The sequence below is a fragment of the Labrus mixtus genome, chromosome 17, assembly GCF_963584025.1.
Source record: "Labrus mixtus chromosome 17, fLabMix1.1, whole genome shotgun sequence".
Taxonomy (NCBI): Eukaryota; Metazoa; Chordata; class Actinopteri; order Labriformes; family Labridae; genus Labrus; species Labrus mixtus.
The window spans coordinates 24,970,451-24,993,196 of NC_083628.1; the positions used below are offsets into that span (position 1 = coordinate 24,970,451).

The window sequence follows — 22,746 nt, forward strand, 5'->3', positions numbered from 1 at the left end:
TTTGCTAAACACCCCTGCCTTATAACAGCCTTTGGTTTTGAATAATTGCAGGTCATCTCTTAAACTTAAGATACAAATGTATTTTAGTAGTTTTAACCTAGAAATAACCATATGTATACATGAGACATGTGGGGTGATATTTTCTTATATATATATTTAATAGATAAATATTCATATTCTCTTTTTAAGTACTTGAAAATTAATTGAGTTAAGATTGATCTACCTTTAAGAGATTGACAGATGTTTTTTTTGGCTAGGTTTTTTTTTTTACCTCTGAAATAGAATAAAACACTCAAAAGAGGGCTGCTGTGGCTTAGTTACTTAAGTCTGTCTCGGGGGATTTGATCCTCGGCTCCTGCAGTCACATGTCCGATGTGTTCTTAGTCAAGACACTGAACCCCAAGATTCTTCCCCTGCTTCGTCTGTGAAGTCTGTATATGTACGAATGTGATTAGTTACTTTTGGACTGCAAATCTTACCTGTACAGCTCCTCCATGGCACATTTTGTGTTTTTATATTTCTTGTAAACTTTCTAATTGCTTCTATATATTTTTTTTAATCTTATTCTATTTAAGTTGTCAGCAGGAGCTCTGCTGTTTTTATATTTTCTTTGTAAATTGTTTTGCACCAAAAAGCCAAGTCAAATAGTCAATAATAAATATTTGCAATAAACAGCGATTCTGATTCTGATGGTCAATTACACGTACATAGCAACCACTGCCATCAGTGTGTGAATGGGTAGGTGTGACCTGCGGTGTAAAAGCGCTTTGAGATGACTACAAGCTCAAGTCCATTTATATTTACAAATAACCACCATACATCTGGTATTTAAATGTCCATTACAAGAAACATATTCCCAGATATGACAGAAAATTCCTTTATTATTCTTCAAACATCACCACCATGACATTCAACAGTAGCATCATAACCACAGTGTTGCATATAAGATACTCTGATGGCATCACTTAATTAATTAAATGAGTTAATAGACACAATATGTAATGAACAAAAATGGCCTCCAATGTTTTTGAAGACACGTCACACCGTTTGTCTGCATTAGTAGAAAAATTATGTTTTAAAGGCACATTAATAGAACATCAACAATATTACATGCAGTCCCAAGAGACAAAAAGCAGCATCAAAGTTACAACTATATCACAGTTTAGTGTTTCACACGTAAGAATACCTGATATAACATGAGTCATACAGCATACAGAAATATTGCTTTGCTTTGATTATTGCTGTAAGAAAAGTGAACTATGTGCATTTATTTAAATAGATTGTTGGGAGTATTCAAGCAGCATACAGACAATATAAGGAACTCTATTTATACACTTGCATTTAATCACCAATGTTTAAAGACGTGTAGTTTGCATAATTATTGATACTGTCACATAAAAAAGGAAACAGTATTATTTAACACTTTCTCTCTTTTGATGGCGATCCTCAGTTCCCTGAAAATTCCATTGAATCACTGACCATAAGAGGCCAATCCCGTTAGATTACCGTTTTATCCCAGTAATCATGGTGCAGTAAATTTGCAGGTCAAAATATGTTTTAAATTTAAATTAGAAGCTTAAATGTTTCTTTCAAGAGGCAATTTAATTAAAAACAGGTGCCAATGTTTTGGGCCACACCGTTGATTTAAGGACTTTTTAGTCAATAAAATGTCAGAGTAGAAAATAATGCCCATCACAAGTTCTGACTCTAAAATAACATTTATTGTTATCTGACCAATATAAGCGAGACGCATATGAAACAATATTTAAAATCTACTCGCAAAAGAAGTCTCTGTTTAACTTTCAATATCTGATTAAATCTGTTGTCCATTTTCTGGACCCTACTTATAAGTAGAAACATAAATGAACAGGAAAAAAGCATTAGCTGTTACAAATATTGTTATAACTCTTCATTCTTTTGACCCCAAAGCTGACCGAATCAGTGAAATGATGTTATTATCTTGATACATGATAGATGACCATTAGTTGTCATATCACTGCAGGCTGTACAGAAATCTTAGCTCAGTCCAGTCCAATATCCAGAACTAAAAGGTGACTGTACCTGCCGTGATTAGTCTTCCTCTCTACCTACAACAATCCCCACCATTTGTGCACAAGCAGGTCGTCTCCAGAGCCCGTCTCAAGGAAGCGGTTGCCACATTCCTCCCAGCGACTCACCTCCCCCTTGTTCAACAGCACAAACTTCCACTGCACATGGCACTCTGTGGGCAGGCTGACCACCGTGGCCCAGTGCCCATCCTTGGCCCTCTCAAGTGGGATGAATCCCTTCCAGTTTCCCAGCTCCTGCTGGTCCCCTGTGACAGCCACCGTCTGGTATGGTGACTGGGTGCAATAATGGACGCGGAAGGAAACGTTGACATTCTGTGGCATGGGCTGGACTGCTAGCACCTTTTTGCTATTTTCAGAGTTTTCATCAAGAAGTGAGAGATCGCCAGTTTGTTTGACTTCAGTGGCAGACGGCTCATCTGTTGTGACTATATAAGAGACGTCACATTCAGCAGAGCTCTCCTCAGTGGACAGCTGGTTTGGTTTTGTGTGGTCTTGGGAAATAGACGGGGCAGAAAGGTTCATCCAGGGAAGGACTTGATAGTTACTATCTGTGATCCATTCGTTATTGTCCATAGTCGCCTCCATTATACTAATCCCAGTCTTGTCAAAGTCCATTGCTTCCTCCTCCTCTGCTTTTGTATCCTCTTTCTTCCCAACACCTACTCGTGCCTCCTTCTCTTTAATCTCTGCGACTTCGACGACAGCCTTCGTGTCTGTCTCCTCTTTCAGCTCATCAGCGAGGCTTGTAACACTGTCTACAATCTGTGCCATAAACTGATCCATCTCTCTGTGGTAACTATCCTCAATCTCAAGGCCAAACATATCCTCATTGGCTGCAAAGGATTCATAATTCATCCAATCCATCTGCTCACTATGGGGTAGCTGGGGATGTGACGGGTAGGGCCCAAATATCATACCTGCTGTATTTTCATTTTTGTAAGATACAGCTACATCATCTGAAAAACGACTATATTTGGATTCTATCTCTGCAGAAGACGCTAGATCATAATCCATCACTGGTACGACGATATTCTCCACAGTGACATCAAACACATTACCAGCATCTTGCAAATCTGGGCTGACAGCCATGCTAGAAATCCCACTCTCTTTCCCCACGCCTGGGGATGATAAGTCATTATCCCCCGGCTCACTTTGCTTCAAAGATGGGAAGTAAATTGGACACATGGGAGGGCTACTGTTTGCAGTCATGACAGGAACAGCAAGAGTGGATCCTTCAGGAAAGTCTTCATAGTTTTCCACTGGGTTGCTAAGCATATGTTGGAAGGAAGACATCATGTCTGTCTGGGATATTTCTTCAGATGTTATAGTTGACTTAATGCTAGCCTGGTCAAAAGCAAGTACATCAGAGTTATCCCTCAATGTATCAAGAGTTTCAGTATGTTCCATGCTGTCTCCTGATTGGTCTTGGGAGGAGGGCATCATGTTAGGATGAGATTTTATTTCAGGCATTAGAGGTTCAGTAAGGCTAGCTTCAATGCAAGCAGGTGTAGTAACCACTATCTCATCGAAGGTTTCACTATTTCCATTGTGATCGATTTGCTGGTCTTGTGAGGGGGGCAACACATCAGGAAAAGACATCTCTTCTGCCACTGAAAATGAAGAGAGGTTAGCATCATTGCAAGCAGGAGTGTCAACCCCAGTTTCATCAAGATCTTCTGAGTTTCTCATGTGGTCACTTTGCTGGTCTTGGAAGGAAGACAACATGTCAGGGGTAGAAGTTTCTTCTCCCATTAAAAGTGCAGTAGGACAAACATGATCGCAAGCAGGTGTATCAGACCCATAACTAACCCCGGTTAAATCCAGATTATGATCTTCAATGTAGTCACTTTCTTGGTCATGGCATATCGATGGCATGTAAGGGAAAGTTTCTTCAAGTGTTTCAGAGGAAGTTACTTTTTCAACCGTGTCAACATCAGCGACACTCCCCTTGTCAAGCATTTCATTATTAACGATTTCCACAGTGTGCTGCTCACTGTTGCAAGATGGCACGTGTGGAAGAGGTACATCTTCAGCCATCACAGGGGAAGTAATGTTTTCACCATCACAAGCAACACTATGCAGAACAGCAGCCTCGGTTAAATCTTCATTTTGAATCATTTCCACACTTTGTTGGTCTCTGATGTAAGACTGAACATCAGGCTCATACACACTGTCAGTGCATTCTTCAGGCGACAGCACTGTTGGGTCTCTTTCATTGTTTTCATTGCCGGTATCATGTGACGGCATTTGAGATCCAAGAATAGTAGAATCAGTGTCTTCAGTTAGAGAAGGGTCAATTTCATCTTCTTTAAGCGTTTCTTTAGAATCAGATGAAAAGTCAGGGGAATCTGAAATTCCAGAAGTTTGATCTTTGTCATCAGTGGTGATATCAGAGACGCAGTCGTCAATGTTTTCAGCACTTGTGGGCTGGCTCAAACAGGGCAGAGCAGGGCTGGTTTCAACACTCAAACTTTCACATTCTTCATCACTTGCTAGCTTTTCCTCTTTCACTTCATCGTCTTTATCATAAAGAACACCAACCTCTTGACTACAAGTAGAACCATTGTCCTCATTCTGTTCAATCTCTACTTCTCTCTCATTGCTCTGAGCTGTATGCATGTCAACAGCTGTAAGGTCGTTCATGCGGTCTTCATCAGTGACCTCTGCACTATCCTGAATGGGAAGAATCCCCTCATCCATAGTATGATCACTCTGGTCCTGATTTGTCCACAACAGATTTGCTTCTTCCTCAAACGTTGAGGAGTGAATCACAGCTTGTTGAGGAATTAGCCGGTAATCTTCACACTCCTCCTCTGCCTCTTCACACTCAGCTTTCTTTTGCTCCTCTGTAGAGAGGTGATGAATGCTAATATTACTGCAAGCAACACTCTCTGTCTTCTCCTCCTCAAACTCTTCATCTTTGACGTTACACACACAGGGGACAGGTACATCAGGATCTTCCATGTTGGACCCCACACTGTTTGTCTCAGTTTGACTACAAGTTAATGAGGATTCATTGACATGTAGTCCCTCAACATCATCATTTTCACTTGTATGATTGATTTCCTCGTCTTGTCTGGTTTTCCCGTCAGATGCGTCCTCGTATGTGGTCGCAACCTTGGCTTCCTGGCATTCTGCCTTGAACACCTGAACACAGAAACAGAAGGTAAATATCTCAGGTGTAGCGCTTTCAGACAGTATAGTTACACAATACAAACTAGACACAGAGGTATTCAGACAAATTGGCAGATCTCATTGGCTGTGCTACTTTGCAAACACAAAGAGAACGAGGTCAAACAGAAATGGATTTAGGAGAGAGAAATATATCCCCACTGGGTTGCTGAATGTAGGAATACTTTAGACAAAGTTGGAAGTACACTTGTTTGTATTAGTGTGTCATATTTGCTTTCTTTTTGAGAAAAAATTATATCACTTTCATATAACTTTAGGAAATATACAATTTTTTTTGCTTAGCATAGCATACAAACTGGATTAAAGGTTCACCTCTCATTGTCAAAGGAAACAAAATCCACTCGTCTGAACAAATGTAATCACTTTCAAATCTGTCTGCTGAATTTAAAACTACAGCCCTTCATCTGTTTACATATATAACATATTACAATACTGGATAGATCAAAGAAGACAAAGTCTGCCTTTCCACCAAGCAGAAACCTCCACTGTTCAAAAGATTAAGCCATTGTGGAAGTGCAAAAAAACCTGCAGTTTCTCATGTGTCCACTTCCACTTGAAGTTCTTTGCCTGTTACTACGATGACAGAAAGTGAGTTTGAGATAGCATTTCACTTATGGGGCTTCAGAATTTGGCTTCAGAAACCAATGGTGGATGTCAGTGAGACTATGTCCATGTTTTCTATACAGTCTATGCTTTAAACTCCTCTGTAACTAAGTAAGTAACAAGTTACAAATCACTTGTAAAGATGATAAACGGTGGCTTTAAGAGTTGATGTCACCCCAAAGCTGAAGCTGCATAGCAGACAGAATGTGTTTCTGATGGATGTTTACCTTGTGTTCATCCTCACTGTTCTCCTCATATATCACGTCTGGCTCCGTCAGGCAGCTACTCACATCATGGACTTCTTCTATCACATCCTCAATAGTATCATTTGTTGCACTGTAGTAGCACTCGACTGCTTCCTCAACCACCATTTCAGCGTCAGTGTAAGTATCACTTTGCAGGCTCTGACTGACTACTTCTGGATAAGTGTCAGTGACTCTGTAAGAATCCCTCAGGACTGCCATTTCCACTGTGTCATCTGAAGAGGGGTGCTTGTTTTCTGGTTCTTGGATGTCTTTCATAGGAGAAGAATAAGATGAAGGTTGTTTCTCAGCAGCAGCAGCAGCAGAAGAGCGGTGCCTGATTTTGTGATCACTTTGAAGCAGATCAAAATCCTCCTTCACATCCAGCGAGCCTTCATAACTCAAGCCTGTCACAAAATACACAAAAAGACAACGTGTTATACATTAAGACAACTTCAATTGTAATTTCTATTTGAAATACTCTCCACAAATTAGACTTTCAAGTCATTTGAAATGTATCCAGCTCATTAGGTTTCAGGCAGCTAGGGTTGAAAACAGCAAACTGATGGGAGATGAGATGAGATAATTATCATAATCAGTCCTCCACATTTCATCATCATTACAGATACTCAAGGTTTCTGCCTCTTTAAGGAAGTTTTTCCTTGCCACTGTAACTTTGCTATATGTTGCTAAGTGCTGTGCTCATGATGGATTAATGCTGAGTCTTTGTAAATAATATAACAATGAGGATGTCTTTTACCTGCTCTTTTGTAAAGTGTCTTGAGATATTCGTTTGTTATGAATTGGCGCTACAAAAATAAAAATTGATTGATCTATCTGTGTTGAATCTGTCATGATTTGGTCTTATTTAGTTTTGTATTTCAGTATTGAGGTTTCCATGTTTTGCTTTCTCCTGTTCTTCCCTAGTGTTGCTGATTTTTCCCTTGTGTGTTTCCTAGTTTAGTCTTCAGTGTTTCCTTTGTTATTTTGTAATTTCAAATCCTTGTGTCCCTCTCTGTTCTTGTGTGTCTTGATGTTTAACAGTGTCCTCAGTGTTTCTTGTCCTGCCTCTGTGTGTTTCCCTCCAGTCTTGATTGCCCTCATTGTCTTCACCTGTGTCTTGTTAGTCTCACCAGAGTCTGATTACCTCTGTGTCTGTTTAGTCTCTGGGTTTCTTCCCCTCTGTGTCAGTTCATTGTTGTATGTTGTATGTCAGTTTACGCGTGTCTCCTTGTTTCCTCCTGTTGGATTTTGATTTTCAATTAATTTTATTTTTTCATTCTGCACTTGGGTCCAGTTCCTGATTTTCCACAACCTTGACAGAATCATTTAAACACCTTAGTTGTCATGTCCAGTATCTATCTGGAGTAAAGCTTTATTACTTTATGGACTTGTGATGTAGGTTTAGTATGCTGTTCTAAGCAAAATGTAAATGCAAAAAATAACTGGGTCATTAATACATTTGACCTGAGTTGCATATATCATATATCAAACTGTATTGTGGGCTCATGTTTTTTTGTATGGGTGGGATATGTATGTATATATGTGTTGTGTTGTGTGTTTGTATGTATGCTGGCTGCTGGAACACCTACATTTCCCTGCTGGGATGAATAAAGTATATCTTATCTTATCTTAATTAAGTGTAAGACATACTTTATTATTATAGAGGGTTACTAAAGGACAATTCTACTTAGAGTAGGTTGTCTCACAACCAGAAGGTTGGGGGTTGAATCCCCAGCTCCTGCAGCCACATGTTCGATGTGTCCTTGGGCAAGACATTTAACCCAGAGTTGCTCCTGCTGCTTTGTTGGCGGAGTATGAATGTGTTTGAATGGGATTAGTTACTTCTGATGGTCACTTAACATAGCAGCCTGAGTTAAACCTGTGGTGTAAAAGTGCTCTGAGTAGTATGAAAACTAGAAAAACGCTATACAAGCTGAAGTCCATTTACCATTACCATATATATTTTTAGAGACAGTAATTTAGATCATTAAACTGAAAAGTAACCCCTGCATGTGGATGAATGTTGACTGATCAAAATAAAATGCAAACTGTTTACCAACTTTAAACAAATGTAGGCTACTAACAAATTATCTATACCTACCAACCCATGATACCCAAGTGTGGCTTTATAGTACTCAGGCTGCGTGATGAAAACCTATTCATATCTCCTATAGTATCACTGTAACAGAACTTAGTTTGGTATAGGCTACTTAGATATCGTCTGCATCAGCCTAAATGTGCTCTGTTTAAAGTTAGATTTAAGAAGACAGGCTTACATGCATATCTGTCTTGTAAATGACCATATCCCACAGTGACCAGTACATTTACAACACCCAGCGGACCGCAGTGAAGTAATAACCAGTTCATAACATTATTAGTGGATCTTTTTTTTAACCTGTTGCCATAAGGGAGCTGTGGGATTCCTCTGGGCTCGGCTGGATCACCGATGCGTCTCCCTCCGCTCCGGGGGGGGTCTGACCGTCCCTGTGTGCGGCCGCCGCCGTGGCCTTCCTCCGCTTCCCCTTCAAGGTCCTGTAGATGATGAAACCGGCCAGCACGGATACCATCGCTATGACGGCCACAGCAACGGCGGGACCGTGCCGCCCGATCATGCAGAAGAGTGACGCCAGATCCATGCGTCTCTCCACGGCCACTGTGTTGCCGTTTTTCAGCGACATCGCGATCTAGTGTGAAAAATCCAATCCGCGTGTGGAGGCCTGATGATCCGAACGAGGCTGCTGCGTGCTGCTCACACTCCGCCGTCTTCTTCCCTCCACGTTTTCAAGTGTTGTGACCTCTTGTTGCTGCAGAGCTGCATAGGAGTGCAGGTGCAGCCTGCTGATTGGCTGACAGGATCACGGGGACGCTGCATTCATTCATAAAAAGGGAAAGGAGCTTGATTTTGCAGCCTGGTTCACGCAGACATTCACGATGCTGTCCTTTATGGTAATGGAGAGGTATAACTGTTTGATCACAGTGATTGGATTAGGTCCAGTGTTTGTTACTATACCAGTGTTTGATGGATTAATCCATCGAACAGGACAGTTTTCACCTTCACTCGGGATCTATCTGATCATAGTTTAGGCTACCCGATTTGCAATTGTCAAAAAGCTTACTGAATAATACGAAAATCTTAAATAGGCTGACACTAGGAATAGGAAACACCACTTTAGTAAAGCATGCACAATAGGCTGTAGCTTATATGTTTGACACACAAAAATCATCTGAGGTTTTATGATTAAATTGTCATATGCAGTCCAGTTACTGAGACTGAATAACATCTATTCAGTACCTGAAGACGAACAATAATGCTATGCTCCAGAAGCTACACAGATTTAAGAAATAAAATAATAAATGTTGACTTATAGGCTGATAATCGTTTTACATTTCTTTGAGATGCTCAAGCAGTCTGCACTGCAGAGAGAGCTTTTCTGTCTTGGTAGCCTATATTCCAAAGAAAAAGTGCTTTTATGTTAAGACAATAAATACATCTTTAAAATGTTGTAGCTTGATTCATTTGAGATACTTCATTCAATACTACAGGCCTTAAATATAGATATAAGTAAGAGGATAACATTACCTAAAATTAGCAAAGAAACACATTTCACTTGCACTGCTGTTCCTCTTGTTTTTTAAATTATTTAAAATAACTTAAACATTAGAAAATAAAGAAAAACAAATACAAACTGTCCTTCTATCTGCAATCTCTTAGATGAAATCTGTGATAGAAGATTCAGAAAAATACAGAAAGTTCCAGCATTCTTGAGTAACAGCTCCTCCTAGTGGAAAGCTGTGGTAATGACAGGAAAGTTCCTGAACACTCTGGAGCTCCTCTATGGAAGCGATTAGTGATCAGAATTCAAATGATAAAGCTCATTTGAAAATTAAAATGCATTAACAGAAACATGTTTTAATTTTCAGAATATAGGTGCATTATTTGACCTATATTTAAAATTAATATTCAGTCATCCAGTTTGCATTATACTTTTACTCTCTATGTATGCATATTGTATGACATCATTCAAATGAAAACAAAAAGGTCTTTGGCTTTTCGTTTTCAAACTTGCCGTGCTAAAAAGTGATCATAATTCAAACTCGAAAATGAATTGGCAAAGTGGACGGCGCAGGAAAGTGACGTCAGACTCCAGCTCCCAGGCAGGTGAACGTAATATTTACAGTCTATGAGGCGAGCGGGCAGAACGCGCAGTGCGATGGGTGGCGGGGTGAATCTTTAACGCTAGGGCAGACTTTAGTTCACACTGTGATACAGGTGGTGATCGGAGTGGTTTTTTCAGCGCACACTGAACTTTCAGCGAGCATGACGCAGCAGCTTTATAACCCGAGCTGCCAAGTCTCACGCGTGACACCATGCCCACTATCTCTGACCGTGAGAGTCACTCAGCATCTGCACACTGTGAAATTCACACAGACGTGTCCTAAGACCGGTTTATTGATAGATTATAGATCACTCTCTTCTCTGCTTAACTTAATTACATTAAAAAAGATTATCGATTGAATTTTCTGTTTCTAATAATCTCTCCAGCTCTGTACACAAAGTGTCTCTCATCCTCTGTGCGTAATGGCTCACACTCTCCCTCTCGACCGACTGTATGAGCTCTCTCTCCCTTTCAGAGATTGTTTTGTAGTTATTAAAAGAATAATCAACTACAAGGCTAAAATTGAATCAAAATCAGGGCAACAACTAGTTTGGAGCTTGTACCAGTGTTAAAGATTCACCCCGCCACCTATCGTACTGCGCGTTCTGCCCACTCGCCTCATAGACTGTAAATATTACGTTCACCTGCCTGGGAGCTGGAGTCTTACGTCACTTTCCTGCGCCGTCCACTTTGCCATTTCATTTTCGAGTTTGAATTATGATCACTTTTTAGCACGGCAAGTTTGAAAACAAAAAGCCAAAGACCTTTTCGTTTTCATTTGAATGATGTCATACAATATGCATACATAGAGAGTAAAAGTATAATGCAAACTGGATGACTGAATATTCATTTTAGATATAGGTCAAATAATGCACCTATAATCTGAAAATTAAAACATGTTTCTGTTACTGCATTTTCATTTTAAAATTAGCTTTTTCATTTGAATTATGATACAGATTTAGCGGGGCATTTTTTGAAAATTAAAAAGCAAATGCCATTTTTTTTAATTTAGTCAAAGAATGTGCATTTTTGAAGTTGAAAACTAAAATTCAAATTAGATAAATTAATCATAATTTTATTTTGGAGTCAAATAATACACCCATATTCTGAAAGTTAAAAAGAATTTCTGTTAATGCATTTGAATTTTCAAATTAGCTTTATCATTTGAATTCTGATCACTAATCGCTTCCATAGAAACTTATGATTAATGATGTGGAAATTGAAAGAGTGGCTGAAATAAAATTTCTTGGATTTATTGTAGACAATAAATTATCCTGGAAATCACACATACAGTACATTAAGGCAAAAATATCGAAATCTATTCCAATTTTATTTAAAGTGAAAGGGCTGTTAAATCAACAGTCACTTTACACGTTGTACTGCTCCCTAATACTCCCATATATTAGTTACTGTGTGGAAGTGTGGGGGAACACGTACAAAACAAATACTGAACCAGTCTTCATTCTCCAGAAAAGAGCCATAAGAATTATAACTAACTCCAACTACAGAGAACCAACCAACCCACTCTTCATCAAACTAAAAACACTGAAACTGAAGGACTTGGTCGACTTTAAAACCACTCAAATCATGTACAAAGTTAAAAATGATCAGATACTGAACAGTATCCAAAAGTTTTTTCAGCAGAGGGACAGTAAACACAATCTCAGAGGAATATTTATGTTAAAAAAAACAGCAGTAAGGACCAACATGAAACTACACTGTATTACAAAGAAGGGTGTTAATTTATGGAACAGCTGCAGTGATGAAATGAAAACATGTAAAACATTAGGACAATTTAAACAAATTTTCAAGAATAACATATTTAACAAATATAAAATTGAGCAGTCAATGGGGAAAATTGAATCAATATCAGTTGTAAGGTCTGTACCGTCTACCAATTGTGTGTAATACATTATATCTGTTGCTTTTGTTACTTCGTTATCTGTATTATTCGACTTTATTTTTGAAAGCTTAGTCTTGGATTAATTTATTAAGCTAAAAAGATGAAAGGGGTAGGACTGGATAAGTTATTTAACTTCATCCTACACCCTTTTCGAACATGGATTGGTTAAGGAAAAATAATCGACCCCTACAGAAAGTATGCTTTGATTTCGGTTTGCTTTGTTTGTAATGTATATTTTATTTTAAAAAAATGTTCAAAATAAAAAAATAAATAAAATTAAAACCCGCAAGCGGTGATGAAGGGCCCTCGCACCCCTGTGCATGTCGGGGTGTGTTGGGACCGCTTGAGTGCAGCAGCAGCGGAACGTGGCTAAGCAGCAGGCCGTGCAGTCCGATTTGTTTAAAAGTCGTACTATGGTATGCTGAAATAGGCAACGTAATGAAGATCACAGAACATTTTGACGTAGAGCAGTTCAGGCTGGCACTGTCATGATAGCTCTGAAATATGGAGCAAATTGAGCATTGTGTTGTACTTATTCCTTGCAGTAGGAGGCGCTATGGTTAAAGTTGACTATTGTTATGTCAGTGTGTTCAGAGGCCAACCCTGATTATACTTATGTAATTTGAAGTAGATCAGACAAAGTATATGAGAGTTACAACCACTTCCTGTTTGACGGCGAATGATGCATCCGTATGGTGATAGCGTTGGACATAGGCGTTTGAGCTTGAAAAGGTTGTATGGCCAAGGTATTAGCATGGTCCACACCAATTTTTAGGGGGAAATGAGCTACCGTGTAGCAATGGCTTGTGCTAATTGAGAAGCAGTAACTTCCTGTTGTCAACAGGTGGCGCTGTGACTTATCCAAAAATTTCAAACATGGATGTGTTCAGGGCGGGTCCCGTATCATGCATGAGAAATTGTAATATGATTGAACACTGCATAGCTGAGATATAAGCATTTACTTTTTTGGCAAGTTGCCAAAACATACAAAAAAGTTCTAACGCATGCCACGGCCACGCCCTTTGACGAAATAATGTGCAGAGCACAACGAGATATGCTGAGCCTGTCTAGAACGCACTGACACCGAGTTTGCGGCGATCGGATGAGCCCTGCAGTCCGATTCGTGTAAAAGTTGTACTATGGCATGTTGAAATAGGCAACGTAATGAAGATCACAATTTTGACATAGAGCAGTTCAGGCTGGCACTGTCATGATAGCTATGACATTTGGAGGAAATTGAGCATTGTATATAGGATGTAGTACTTATTCTTTGTAGTAGGGGGCACTATGGTTAAACTTTATTATTGTTTTGTCATTGTGTCCAGAGGTCAACCCTGATCATACCTGTGAAATTTTAAGCAGATCTGACAAAGTATAGAACATGTAGTACTTAGTCCTTGCAGTAGGGGGCGCTATGGTTAAAGTTGAATATTGCTATGTCAATGTGTTCAGAGGCCAACCCTGATCATACCTGGGAAATTTAAGCAGATCCGAGAAAGTATGTGTGATGTAGTACTTAGTCCTTGCATTAGGGGGCGCTATGGTTAAACTTTATTATTGTTTTGTGTCACTGTGTTCAGAGGCCAACCCTGATCATACCTATGTAATTTCAAGAAGAACAGACAAAGTATATAAGAGTTACAGCCACTTCCTGTTTGATGGCAGTGTGATTTGTGGACTTCCTGTTGAATGTTCCTGTTCATGAACCCACGGTTGCTTTAAAAGATATGCAGGAGCTTTACAAAACTAGCAAAAGAGCATGGGAGCTAGGGACAAGCCATAACAGACATATATGAACGTGGCGATGAGCTAAGCTAGCGCTCATGAGCATCATAGCTAAAGTACCTTAAAACCTTCAAAACAAATTTAAAACACATCCTGACACACACTAAAGGATGGTGTTACCTTCCACATGCTATAGAAGAATATAGACCACATGTACCTATGTGATTTGTGACATTTACTCACCGGTAAATAACAGGGAAATAATGAAACAACCACAAGTAGCCTATAGTGTTTCCTTTCCTTGCTTCTGCCAGTATGAAGACGAGGGCTACCGAGCACACTGAGCTGTCTCACTTGGAGGATGCGCCTCCTTGTGGAACAAATTGGAACCACACTCTAAATTTAAATATTTCAATCATGGATAGTCACCAAAAGATGGCAGCATTGTTTTAATTTTACAGCTCTTATTTTATTTAAATCATGGATGTGTTGAGCTAAATCAGCCTCTCTAGTCACCACAAGATGGCAGCATTGCCTTAATTTTAGAGCGGGCCCTGTAGCCTATCATGCATGAGACATTTGAAACTAACTTGACTTTAGAGCGTTACTAACCCCTCTTCCCGACATGATAGCATGTCATGTTTACCAGGTACCAATGGATGCAGTATTTCGTGCCGTTTCATTTGATACCTGTATATCCCCTCTAGCTTTAAAATTGAGCCTGCGATGCCGTCCGAAAAATAGTAACATTTATGTCAGCTGAGGGCACACTAACATTAGACAACAAGTTAACCGTTAGCGATAGCTAGCTAATGAAATGACTGCTAGCTAACTGGTAAACCGTTAGCTATTCTGTGAACTTGCTTGGTTGACTAATGTAACATAACGGTTTTATAAGTTTAGCTAGTTAGCGTTAGCTAGCAAGAGTTACAGCCACTTACTCTTCATGGCGATGTGATTTGTGGACTTCCTGTTGGATATTGAGCATGGGTGCAAGAGGGTCTATTGTAGGTGTTGTCAAGATGGATAAGCATAGCAAAATTCAGAATTGTAGGCTCAACGTGCTGCGGGGGCTGAATGTTTGAAATATTGTAGGGGGCACCACTGAGCCATTAAGCCACGCCCACTCATTTAAACGGTATCAAATGTTTGACTTTACCACCAGGATCATATGTATGAAGTTTCAGGACTGAACGACTATGTTAAGCCTGTGAAAAAACGACTTCCTGTTTGATAGAGACAGCGCGTCTGTATGGCAACAGCGTTGGACGTAGGCGTTTGAGCTTGAAAGTCTTATGGCCAAGGTGTTAGCATGGTCCACACCAATTATGAGGGGGAATTTAGCTACCGTGTAGCAATGGCTAATGCTAATTGAGTAGAAGTAACTTCCTGTTGTCAACAGGTGGCGCTGTGACTTATTTGAAAATTTCAAACATAGATGTGTTCAGGGCGGGTCCCGTATCATGCATGAGAAATTGTAAAAAGATTGAACACTGCATAGCTGAGATAGAACCATTTACTTTTTTGGCAAGTTGCCAAAACGCACAAAAAAGTTCAAACACACGCCACAGCCACGCCTTTTGACGAAATAACGTGCGGAGCACAACAAGATATGCTGAGCCTGTCTAGAACGCACTGACACCGAGTTTGCGCCAATCGGATGGGCGCCCTCGGCCAAGTTCGTTCAAATAGGAAGGCTGAAATCACGATTTTGGGCCATTATTGTGAAATTCAACTTTAATTTGTGGACTTGCTGTCGGGTTTTTTGAAACGCTGCAAGAGGATCTTTTGTCCGTCCTGACAAGCTTAATATGCGTAACAATTTTCATGAATGTACGTGAAAAAACCCTCTACGGGGAGGCCATTTTGAAATTTTGAAGGGGGCGCCACTGAGCCATTAAGCCACGCCTACTTACTTCAATGATATAAGATGTTTGAGTTTAGTACCAGGATTATATGTATGACGTTTCGGGTCTGTACAACTGTTAAGCCCGTGAAAAAACAACTTCCTGTTTGATGGCGAACAACGCGTCCGTAAGGAAACAGCTTTTCACGCAGGACTTTGTGCTTGTGCTTGTATGGTCAAGGTCTTTGGATGGTCAACAGCGATTTTGAGGGAGATTCAAGCAACTGTGTAGCAATGGCTAGTGCAAAGGAAACAGTGCTCAGACAGAGTGACCTCCTGTTGTCAACAGGTGGCGCTGTGACTAATTTAAAAAATTCAATCATGGATGTGTTCAGGACGGGCTCTTTGTCATGCATGAATTTTTTGGCGATGATTGAACACTGCATAGTAGAGTTATAAGCATTTACTGTTTTTGGCGTGATGCAAAAAATCTAACTTTGACATCACGCCACGGCCACGCCTTATTTCGAAACCTCGTGATTTGGACACAACTTTTATTCTTCAACTTGTCTACTTTCATTTGACACCAAAGTTGAATTGATCAGATAAACGCTCTTGGGCGGATGCTTTCAAACAGGTACCCTATAAACGGTGAAAATGCAGACTTTTTAGACATTCAAAAAATCATAGCGGACCTCCTGTTGAAATTAGACAATGACTTCCACTGACTTTTTTGTAGGTCTCGACTTGCTCTAACATGTAAAAAAATTTAATGTATGTAGGTAAAAAAACCTATTCGTAAAAATCAAAAGGGGGCGCCGTCGAGCTCATTTGCAAACTTCTTTCATGAAAACACCAAAATATCAAATTTGACTATGCAAATTTTGCTGAGTTTTCGGGCACGTTCAGGCCCTCAAAAGTGGCCGCAAAGTGGCGGAATAAAAATAAAAATAATAATCATTTGCATTCCACGAGGGTCCGACGCACTTGTCAGTGCTTTGGGCCCTAATAATAATCACTAGGGTTTCAAGAGGGTCCTATGCACTTGTAAATGGGAAATGGACTTGAGCTTATATAGTGCTTTTCTAGTCTTCTGACTACTCAAAGCTCTTTTACACCACCTGTCACACCCACCCATTCATACCCTTTTCACACACTGATGGTAGTGATTGTAGTATCATCCATCAGAGGTAACTAATCCCATTCATACACCACCACTGAGGTGGTGGGAGCAATTCAGGGTTGGGTGTCTTGCCCGAGCACATGTTGCTCAGCTGGGGATTGAGCCCTCAACCTTCTGGTTGAGAGGTGACAACTCTACCAACTGAGCCACGTGGCCACTTGTCAGTGCTTCGGGCCCTAATAATAACATGTTAACTGTTGGTTAATGTATTTGAAGAGTTTTACTTGTGGTACAGCACTTACTTTTTATATGATAATTAGGCGAACTTTAAGCTAGAGCATCCGTGTGGTTTCTCATGCTGTATTTTCTCCTTCCCTTTAAAGGTGTGCATGTTGAAGCCCAGTCGTATGAAGTTGCTGTACTGAATGTATTTTATTTTACACAGGTATGTGAGCTCTTTCTTTGTTCTTGTTGTCTACAGATATATATGTGTATATATTTGATCACAAACTATTTTGTTATTTTAATAATATATTATTATTTAAATATAACGTGAAGTGTACAGTATAAGATTAGTTTAGCTGTTTAATTACATTTTTGGTTTTGACAAAAACACAAAATTGCCACTGTTGAGTAAGAAATAAGCTGAAATACAATTTATACTTTTGATTTAGTTTTTGTTCTCGTTTATAAAAGAATGTCACAGCACACTCGTATGCATTGTGTCAGACAGCCTGAGACCCCGCTGAGGAGAGGTGTGCATGTTGAAGCCCAGTGGTATGAAGTTGCTGTACTGAATGTATTTTATTTTACACAGATGGTGTGAAAATACATTTTCTCCAGTTGGCAAGGAAGTTTTTGGTCTTCGTCTCATCCATACACAACACAACGCAGAGACATTTTCGTAGCACACTGAGTGTCGAGACAGACTGGCTACATGTGAATCTGTTTGAATGGGCTTAGTTAATTATCTGGACTTATCTATTAATAATTGAACATAATTACTAGTGTATTTTGAAGTTTGTATTCCACCAGTCTGCCTTTTTTTGCTGACAACAAGTAATGGGGGTGGCTGTGGCTCAGTTGGTAGAGTCAGTCGTCTCTCAACTGGAAGGTTGGGGGTTCAATCCCCATCTCCTGCAGCAACATGTCCGATATGTCCTTAATATACCACCTACAGTAAGCCCAGACTGCCATCACTCCTATGTAGACCCCTTCTCTCCCTCTGACCATACTGTCATTCCCATGAAGTCAGCTTTGTCCCTTTTCTAAGTCTCTATCTTCACTTGAGAATGGAATCACAATGGACCTGATTTGATGGAGAGAACATTTGTCAGTGCATACTATTCGTAACAGGACTGTAGGACAGTGAGATGTTTGGGAAAAGATGGAGCTGTATGCACACCACTGGAGGGCCAAGGAGGTGTTTATTTGAGCTGATCATCATTCATCCACGAGACACAGAAGCATCAATATTCAATCCCCACCCATTAACCCTCATTAGTCATCCGTAATCTTTTTTTCACTTCACAATTCACTTCCTGGATTTATTCAGTTCACAGCGACCATAGTCAGTACCCAAAGACATCTCCAGCATGAAGTATGGCAGCCTGTTGATCCTCATCCTTCAGTGAAGAACTAGTGAGACAGAAATGAGATTTCTAAACATGCTTTCTTGTATGCCACCATGCAGTAAGAGAACTGTTCATATTGTCATGAGCTGGCTCTTAAGGCCTGAAACAAGGGAAACAGAAGGTTGAACTAAACGGTGCAAATGTTGAACACAAAATGTACCAACAGCAACCACCATTTACAACAAGAGTGAGGTGTGTTTGTCAGTGAGTCAGTGTGCCGGCTGTGGGCTGAGTGTGAGGTGTGTGCAGCATGTGGTATGGTGTCAAACTAACAACGTAGACTACAACACAACCACGGTGCGACGAGGAGCTGTGTGGTAACGCTGACAGGAGGAGGGAGATGGTGACCGCAGGTATCCTCCACTACTTTGGTGTCTTTGGCCTGCTACAGTTAGTGTATTCATTTCATCAACAAGCAGCTCCTCCATAACATCTCCCTCCATTACAGTATGCCAGTTCAGCAGAGGAGGAGACTGGTCTAAACAGACCCCCAGAAAGTCCTGTTAGTGGTTACAGAATGATTTATTGAAGCAGCCAAACTGCTGTTAGTCTCTGGAAACATTCTCAGACGGTTTGCTGGTTTCTGAGTGTAAATTGATGATATTTAACTTTAAGTGTGTTTAAAAACTCTGATTGTTGCTGGATGTGTTTCAACTTTTTTAAACTTGTTAACATTTGGTTTAATGTGTCTGTAGAATTTGAGTCAAACTATGTTTGCCAAAATAAATGTTTAATTCACTTAGATTAACTTCTTCTATTCTTCTTTTGATAATGTTTGACATTTTATTGATGTTGGTTATGTTCTTTTTTTTATCAGAATTCATGTTGTCAATGGTCTGAACCACTGGGCTTTATACTAGCAGAATTTATATAAAAATTAGGGCTGGGCAACAATTAAAAGTTTTAATTGCGTTAATCGCATGAGTTCCTGTGATTAATCACGATTAATCGCATTGTTATACGCAAAATCCAATAATGAATTCAAAAGTAGTGTATAGCGCACTTTTATTGTAAATGTACTTCTCAACTTAAACAATGTAATCAAAGCAAATAAATACAAAGCTAAAGCTTATTGCCACTGCAAGGGCATAATGTAAATTCCTGAGCCACAATCATAACATTAAAACAGGCAATTTCTGAGGTAACAGCGGAAACATTTTTCTTTTATCAGGGAGCAGCATAACCAGTCTATGTTCAGTACCAAATGTCCCTGTTAGAGTGAGGTTTAGCACAAAAAAAGTTCACTGCAGGGATTTACTGTGCAGGGGACTAGTCTGTAAAGTAAAGTCCACTAGATTTCCCTTGGAAAAGCTTACTCAACAAAAGAACCAGAAAACAGTGCAGTTTGTCAGTGTAGTTTGTCAATTCCTAGAATTTGACTTAATAAATTAAAAAGTAGTATAAAGTGCACTTTTATTTTAAATGCACTGCCATGAACGATAACATAACATTTGCTGTGCAAACACTTTAACATAAGCATTTTTTTAAAAACAGTAGCAGTTAAATAAAGTATTTAGTGTAAATCTCAACTTAAACAATGAAATCAAAACAAATACAAAACTAAAGGTTATTGCCACTGCCAGGGCATTAATGTTATCCTGTTTGTTATAAAAAATGAGAATCTCAGTCAAAAAAGAACCAGGAAACACTTTCAGTGCAGTTTGTCAATTCCTAGAACTTGACTTTTTTACTCCTCTGCACGAAGCCAGTTGCTAAGACATACAAGATTATTTACATTTTCAGATGATAAAGAAGCTCTCTTCTTCTGTACAATATGACCAGCAAGAGAAAACAACCTTTCACAGGGTACGGATGTTGAATGTGTAGCTAAGTACTTCTGTGCATAAGAGGCCAGCCTGCTGTGTGAGTCTGCATGTTTGGACCACCACTCTAATGGACAGGACTCTGAACTGATGGTGGGCTCTGCTCTGTATCAACGCACACTGTTCTCAATTGAGTCGTCTTCCTGTTCAGAATCAGACTCAGATGAATTAGCCAATAGGGTTAACTTTTTCTTTGGTGGCTCTGATGTTTTTTCTTCCACAGGTTTCTCTGCAACAACCATCTGTTCCTTAACTAAGTTGGTGACTAAGGCCCACACCTCACTCCTCTCAGCTCTGGGTATACACTTGAGGTCCTTGAATCTAGGGACCAATGCAGTAGCAATCTTCAGATATGCAATGTTGGCATTGTCCTTGCGTGTCTCCAGGTCTTTTCTGAATGTAGACTTGAACTTGGTCACATAGGCAGGGTCATCATCTGAGCTCTCCATCACCCGAGAGAGATGGCAAAAAGCAGGTAGAGCCACAGAGCATGAGACATACTTTTCTCCTCCCAAAAGTTCTGTCACATACCTGCAACAGAAAATAAACTCCACTTGAGTCAAAATAAATTGCATTTACTTATACACAAAAATATCCTCTACATATTCATGCTGCATTTACATTTTTCACACACACATATACACACTATTTCTCTCTTACATGCACTCAGACAGGATAGTAAGAAATATGATGTAAAACATACCTGCGACAGCCACTGAGGACATCCCTCAGTGGCTGTTCGTTTCTGTGGATGCTTTTTATCATGCCCAGAGTTGAATTCCATCTGGTTGGAACGTCTTGCACAAGTGACTCCTTCTTTTGTCCATGTTCAACTTGTTTTTGCTCTAATTCTGCAGCATTTGCTGGACTGTGTTTAAAGTGCCCCACAACTTTTCTGCACTTGGCCAGGACATTGTCAAACGCACTGTTATGCAGAGATACTGTGACAGAACGCTGGAGACTGTGCGCGAAGCAGGGGACATGTTCAAAAGGCAGATGTCTCGCAGCAGCGATCATGTTTCTTGCACTATCTGTGCTAAGTGTGGTGACTTTATTTGACACATTCCACTGCTGTGCAACTTGCATAAAGTGTTCCGTGCACGTTTCAGCAAAATGTCTCTCCTCTGTTTTCATTACTGTTAGAGCATGTGAATGCAGCTCCCACTGTTCATCAATAAAATGCGCTGTAACTCCGAAATAATTATGGTTACCCAGTGATGTCCAGTGGTCCCCAGTGAGAGCAACAGAGGGTGCACGTTGTAAAGTTGTCTCTTTTGCAGTCCTCTCCTTTTCATACAACTCGTGTATTCTTCTTGTGATGGTGCGTCTTGAGGGAATCTCATACCTGCCGTCATTTGTTGCGATTCTGAGAATGTTTCTCAGACCGACGTCTTCTACAACACTAATCGGCCTGCAGGCTGTAGCTATCCACTTCGCTATAGCATTTGTTAGCTTCTCTTGTCTTTGTTTATCTATACTTCTCCCACACACTGCATCTAACGTAGTCTGCCGAAGCCTCGCTCCACTGTTTGTTTTGTTGAATGATTTGCTGGTATCAACTGAGTGTATTGCATTTAGGTGGTATTTCAGACTGGAAGTACTCCGCTGGTAAGAAAATTCAACTTCGCAGTGGTTACAAATAACTTTGGCTCTGTCGACTGCGCCGTCTGGAAGAACTTTAAAATGAAAATGGCCATGTAAAAGTTCTGTACACTTCTCCATGCTTGATTATCCGCCAGTTATTTTCTGACTGTTTCCTGTTTCCTGTGAGCGCCGCAGCAGACATGCGCAGCAGTAAGCAACATACTAGGCTCGCTCATGATGGAATTTTACAAAATAAAAGCCAGTGAGCAACAGACTTTTACAATAATAAAAACTGCGTTAATGCGAGATAAAATAATTGTCGGCGATAATTAATTAATGAGTTAACGCGAAAATAACGCGTTAACGTGCCCAGCCCTCATAAAAATAATAATTGTATCCGACCTTTTCCAATTTGTTAATTACTTGTGAATAACATTCGGTTCCAACTGAAAAAGGCTCTGAGACCCAGTTTTGTGTCCCGACCCATCCGTTTAGAAACACCACATTTGCCCAAAAGATGCAAATGACTAAATGTGCCACTGGTTATACATGTGGGGCTGATGTTCCCTACACAAACCAAACTGTCACTGGGATTTAGTGAGCATTATTGTTGCCATAGTAACAAAGGGATCAAACCCAAAAACAAAGCAGCATAGGGTCTAAGTTATCAGATTCAAAGAGGTAAAAGAAGGACATTGATTGTTATTAACTAAGTCTTTAACGGTCTGAAAACCACAACCATTGCTGAAGATGATCCCAGCTCACTTTGTTTAGTTTGCTAAACCTAGTTAGCTTGGATTAATGCTTTTTACTTTGATTCCAGCAGAGGGAGACGATCACCA

At 39.9% G+C, this 22,746-nt stretch overlaps 2 protein-coding genes across 2 annotated transcripts in view; both read right to left on the reverse strand.

Moving 5' to 3' along the window:
- si:busm1-57f23.1 (uncharacterized protein LOC368621 homolog) overlaps positions 1–22,746 on the reverse strand; it is a 270,341-nt gene that overhangs the window by 54,619 nt on the left and 192,976 nt on the right. The gene's annotated exons all lie outside the window — the stretch shown is intronic.
- On the reverse strand, positions 864–8,975 carry stbd1 (starch binding domain 1). The gene is made up of 3 exons (XM_061062196.1): positions 8,505–8,975; positions 6,092–6,513; positions 864–5,216 (listed from the first exon to the last, which is right to left on the reverse strand). The coding sequence occupies exons 1-3, from the start codon at positions 8,785–8,787 to the stop codon at positions 2,088–2,090; spliced, it is 3,834 nt and encodes a 1,277-aa protein (XP_060918179.1). The 5' UTR covers positions 8,788–8,975; the 3' UTR covers positions 864–2,087.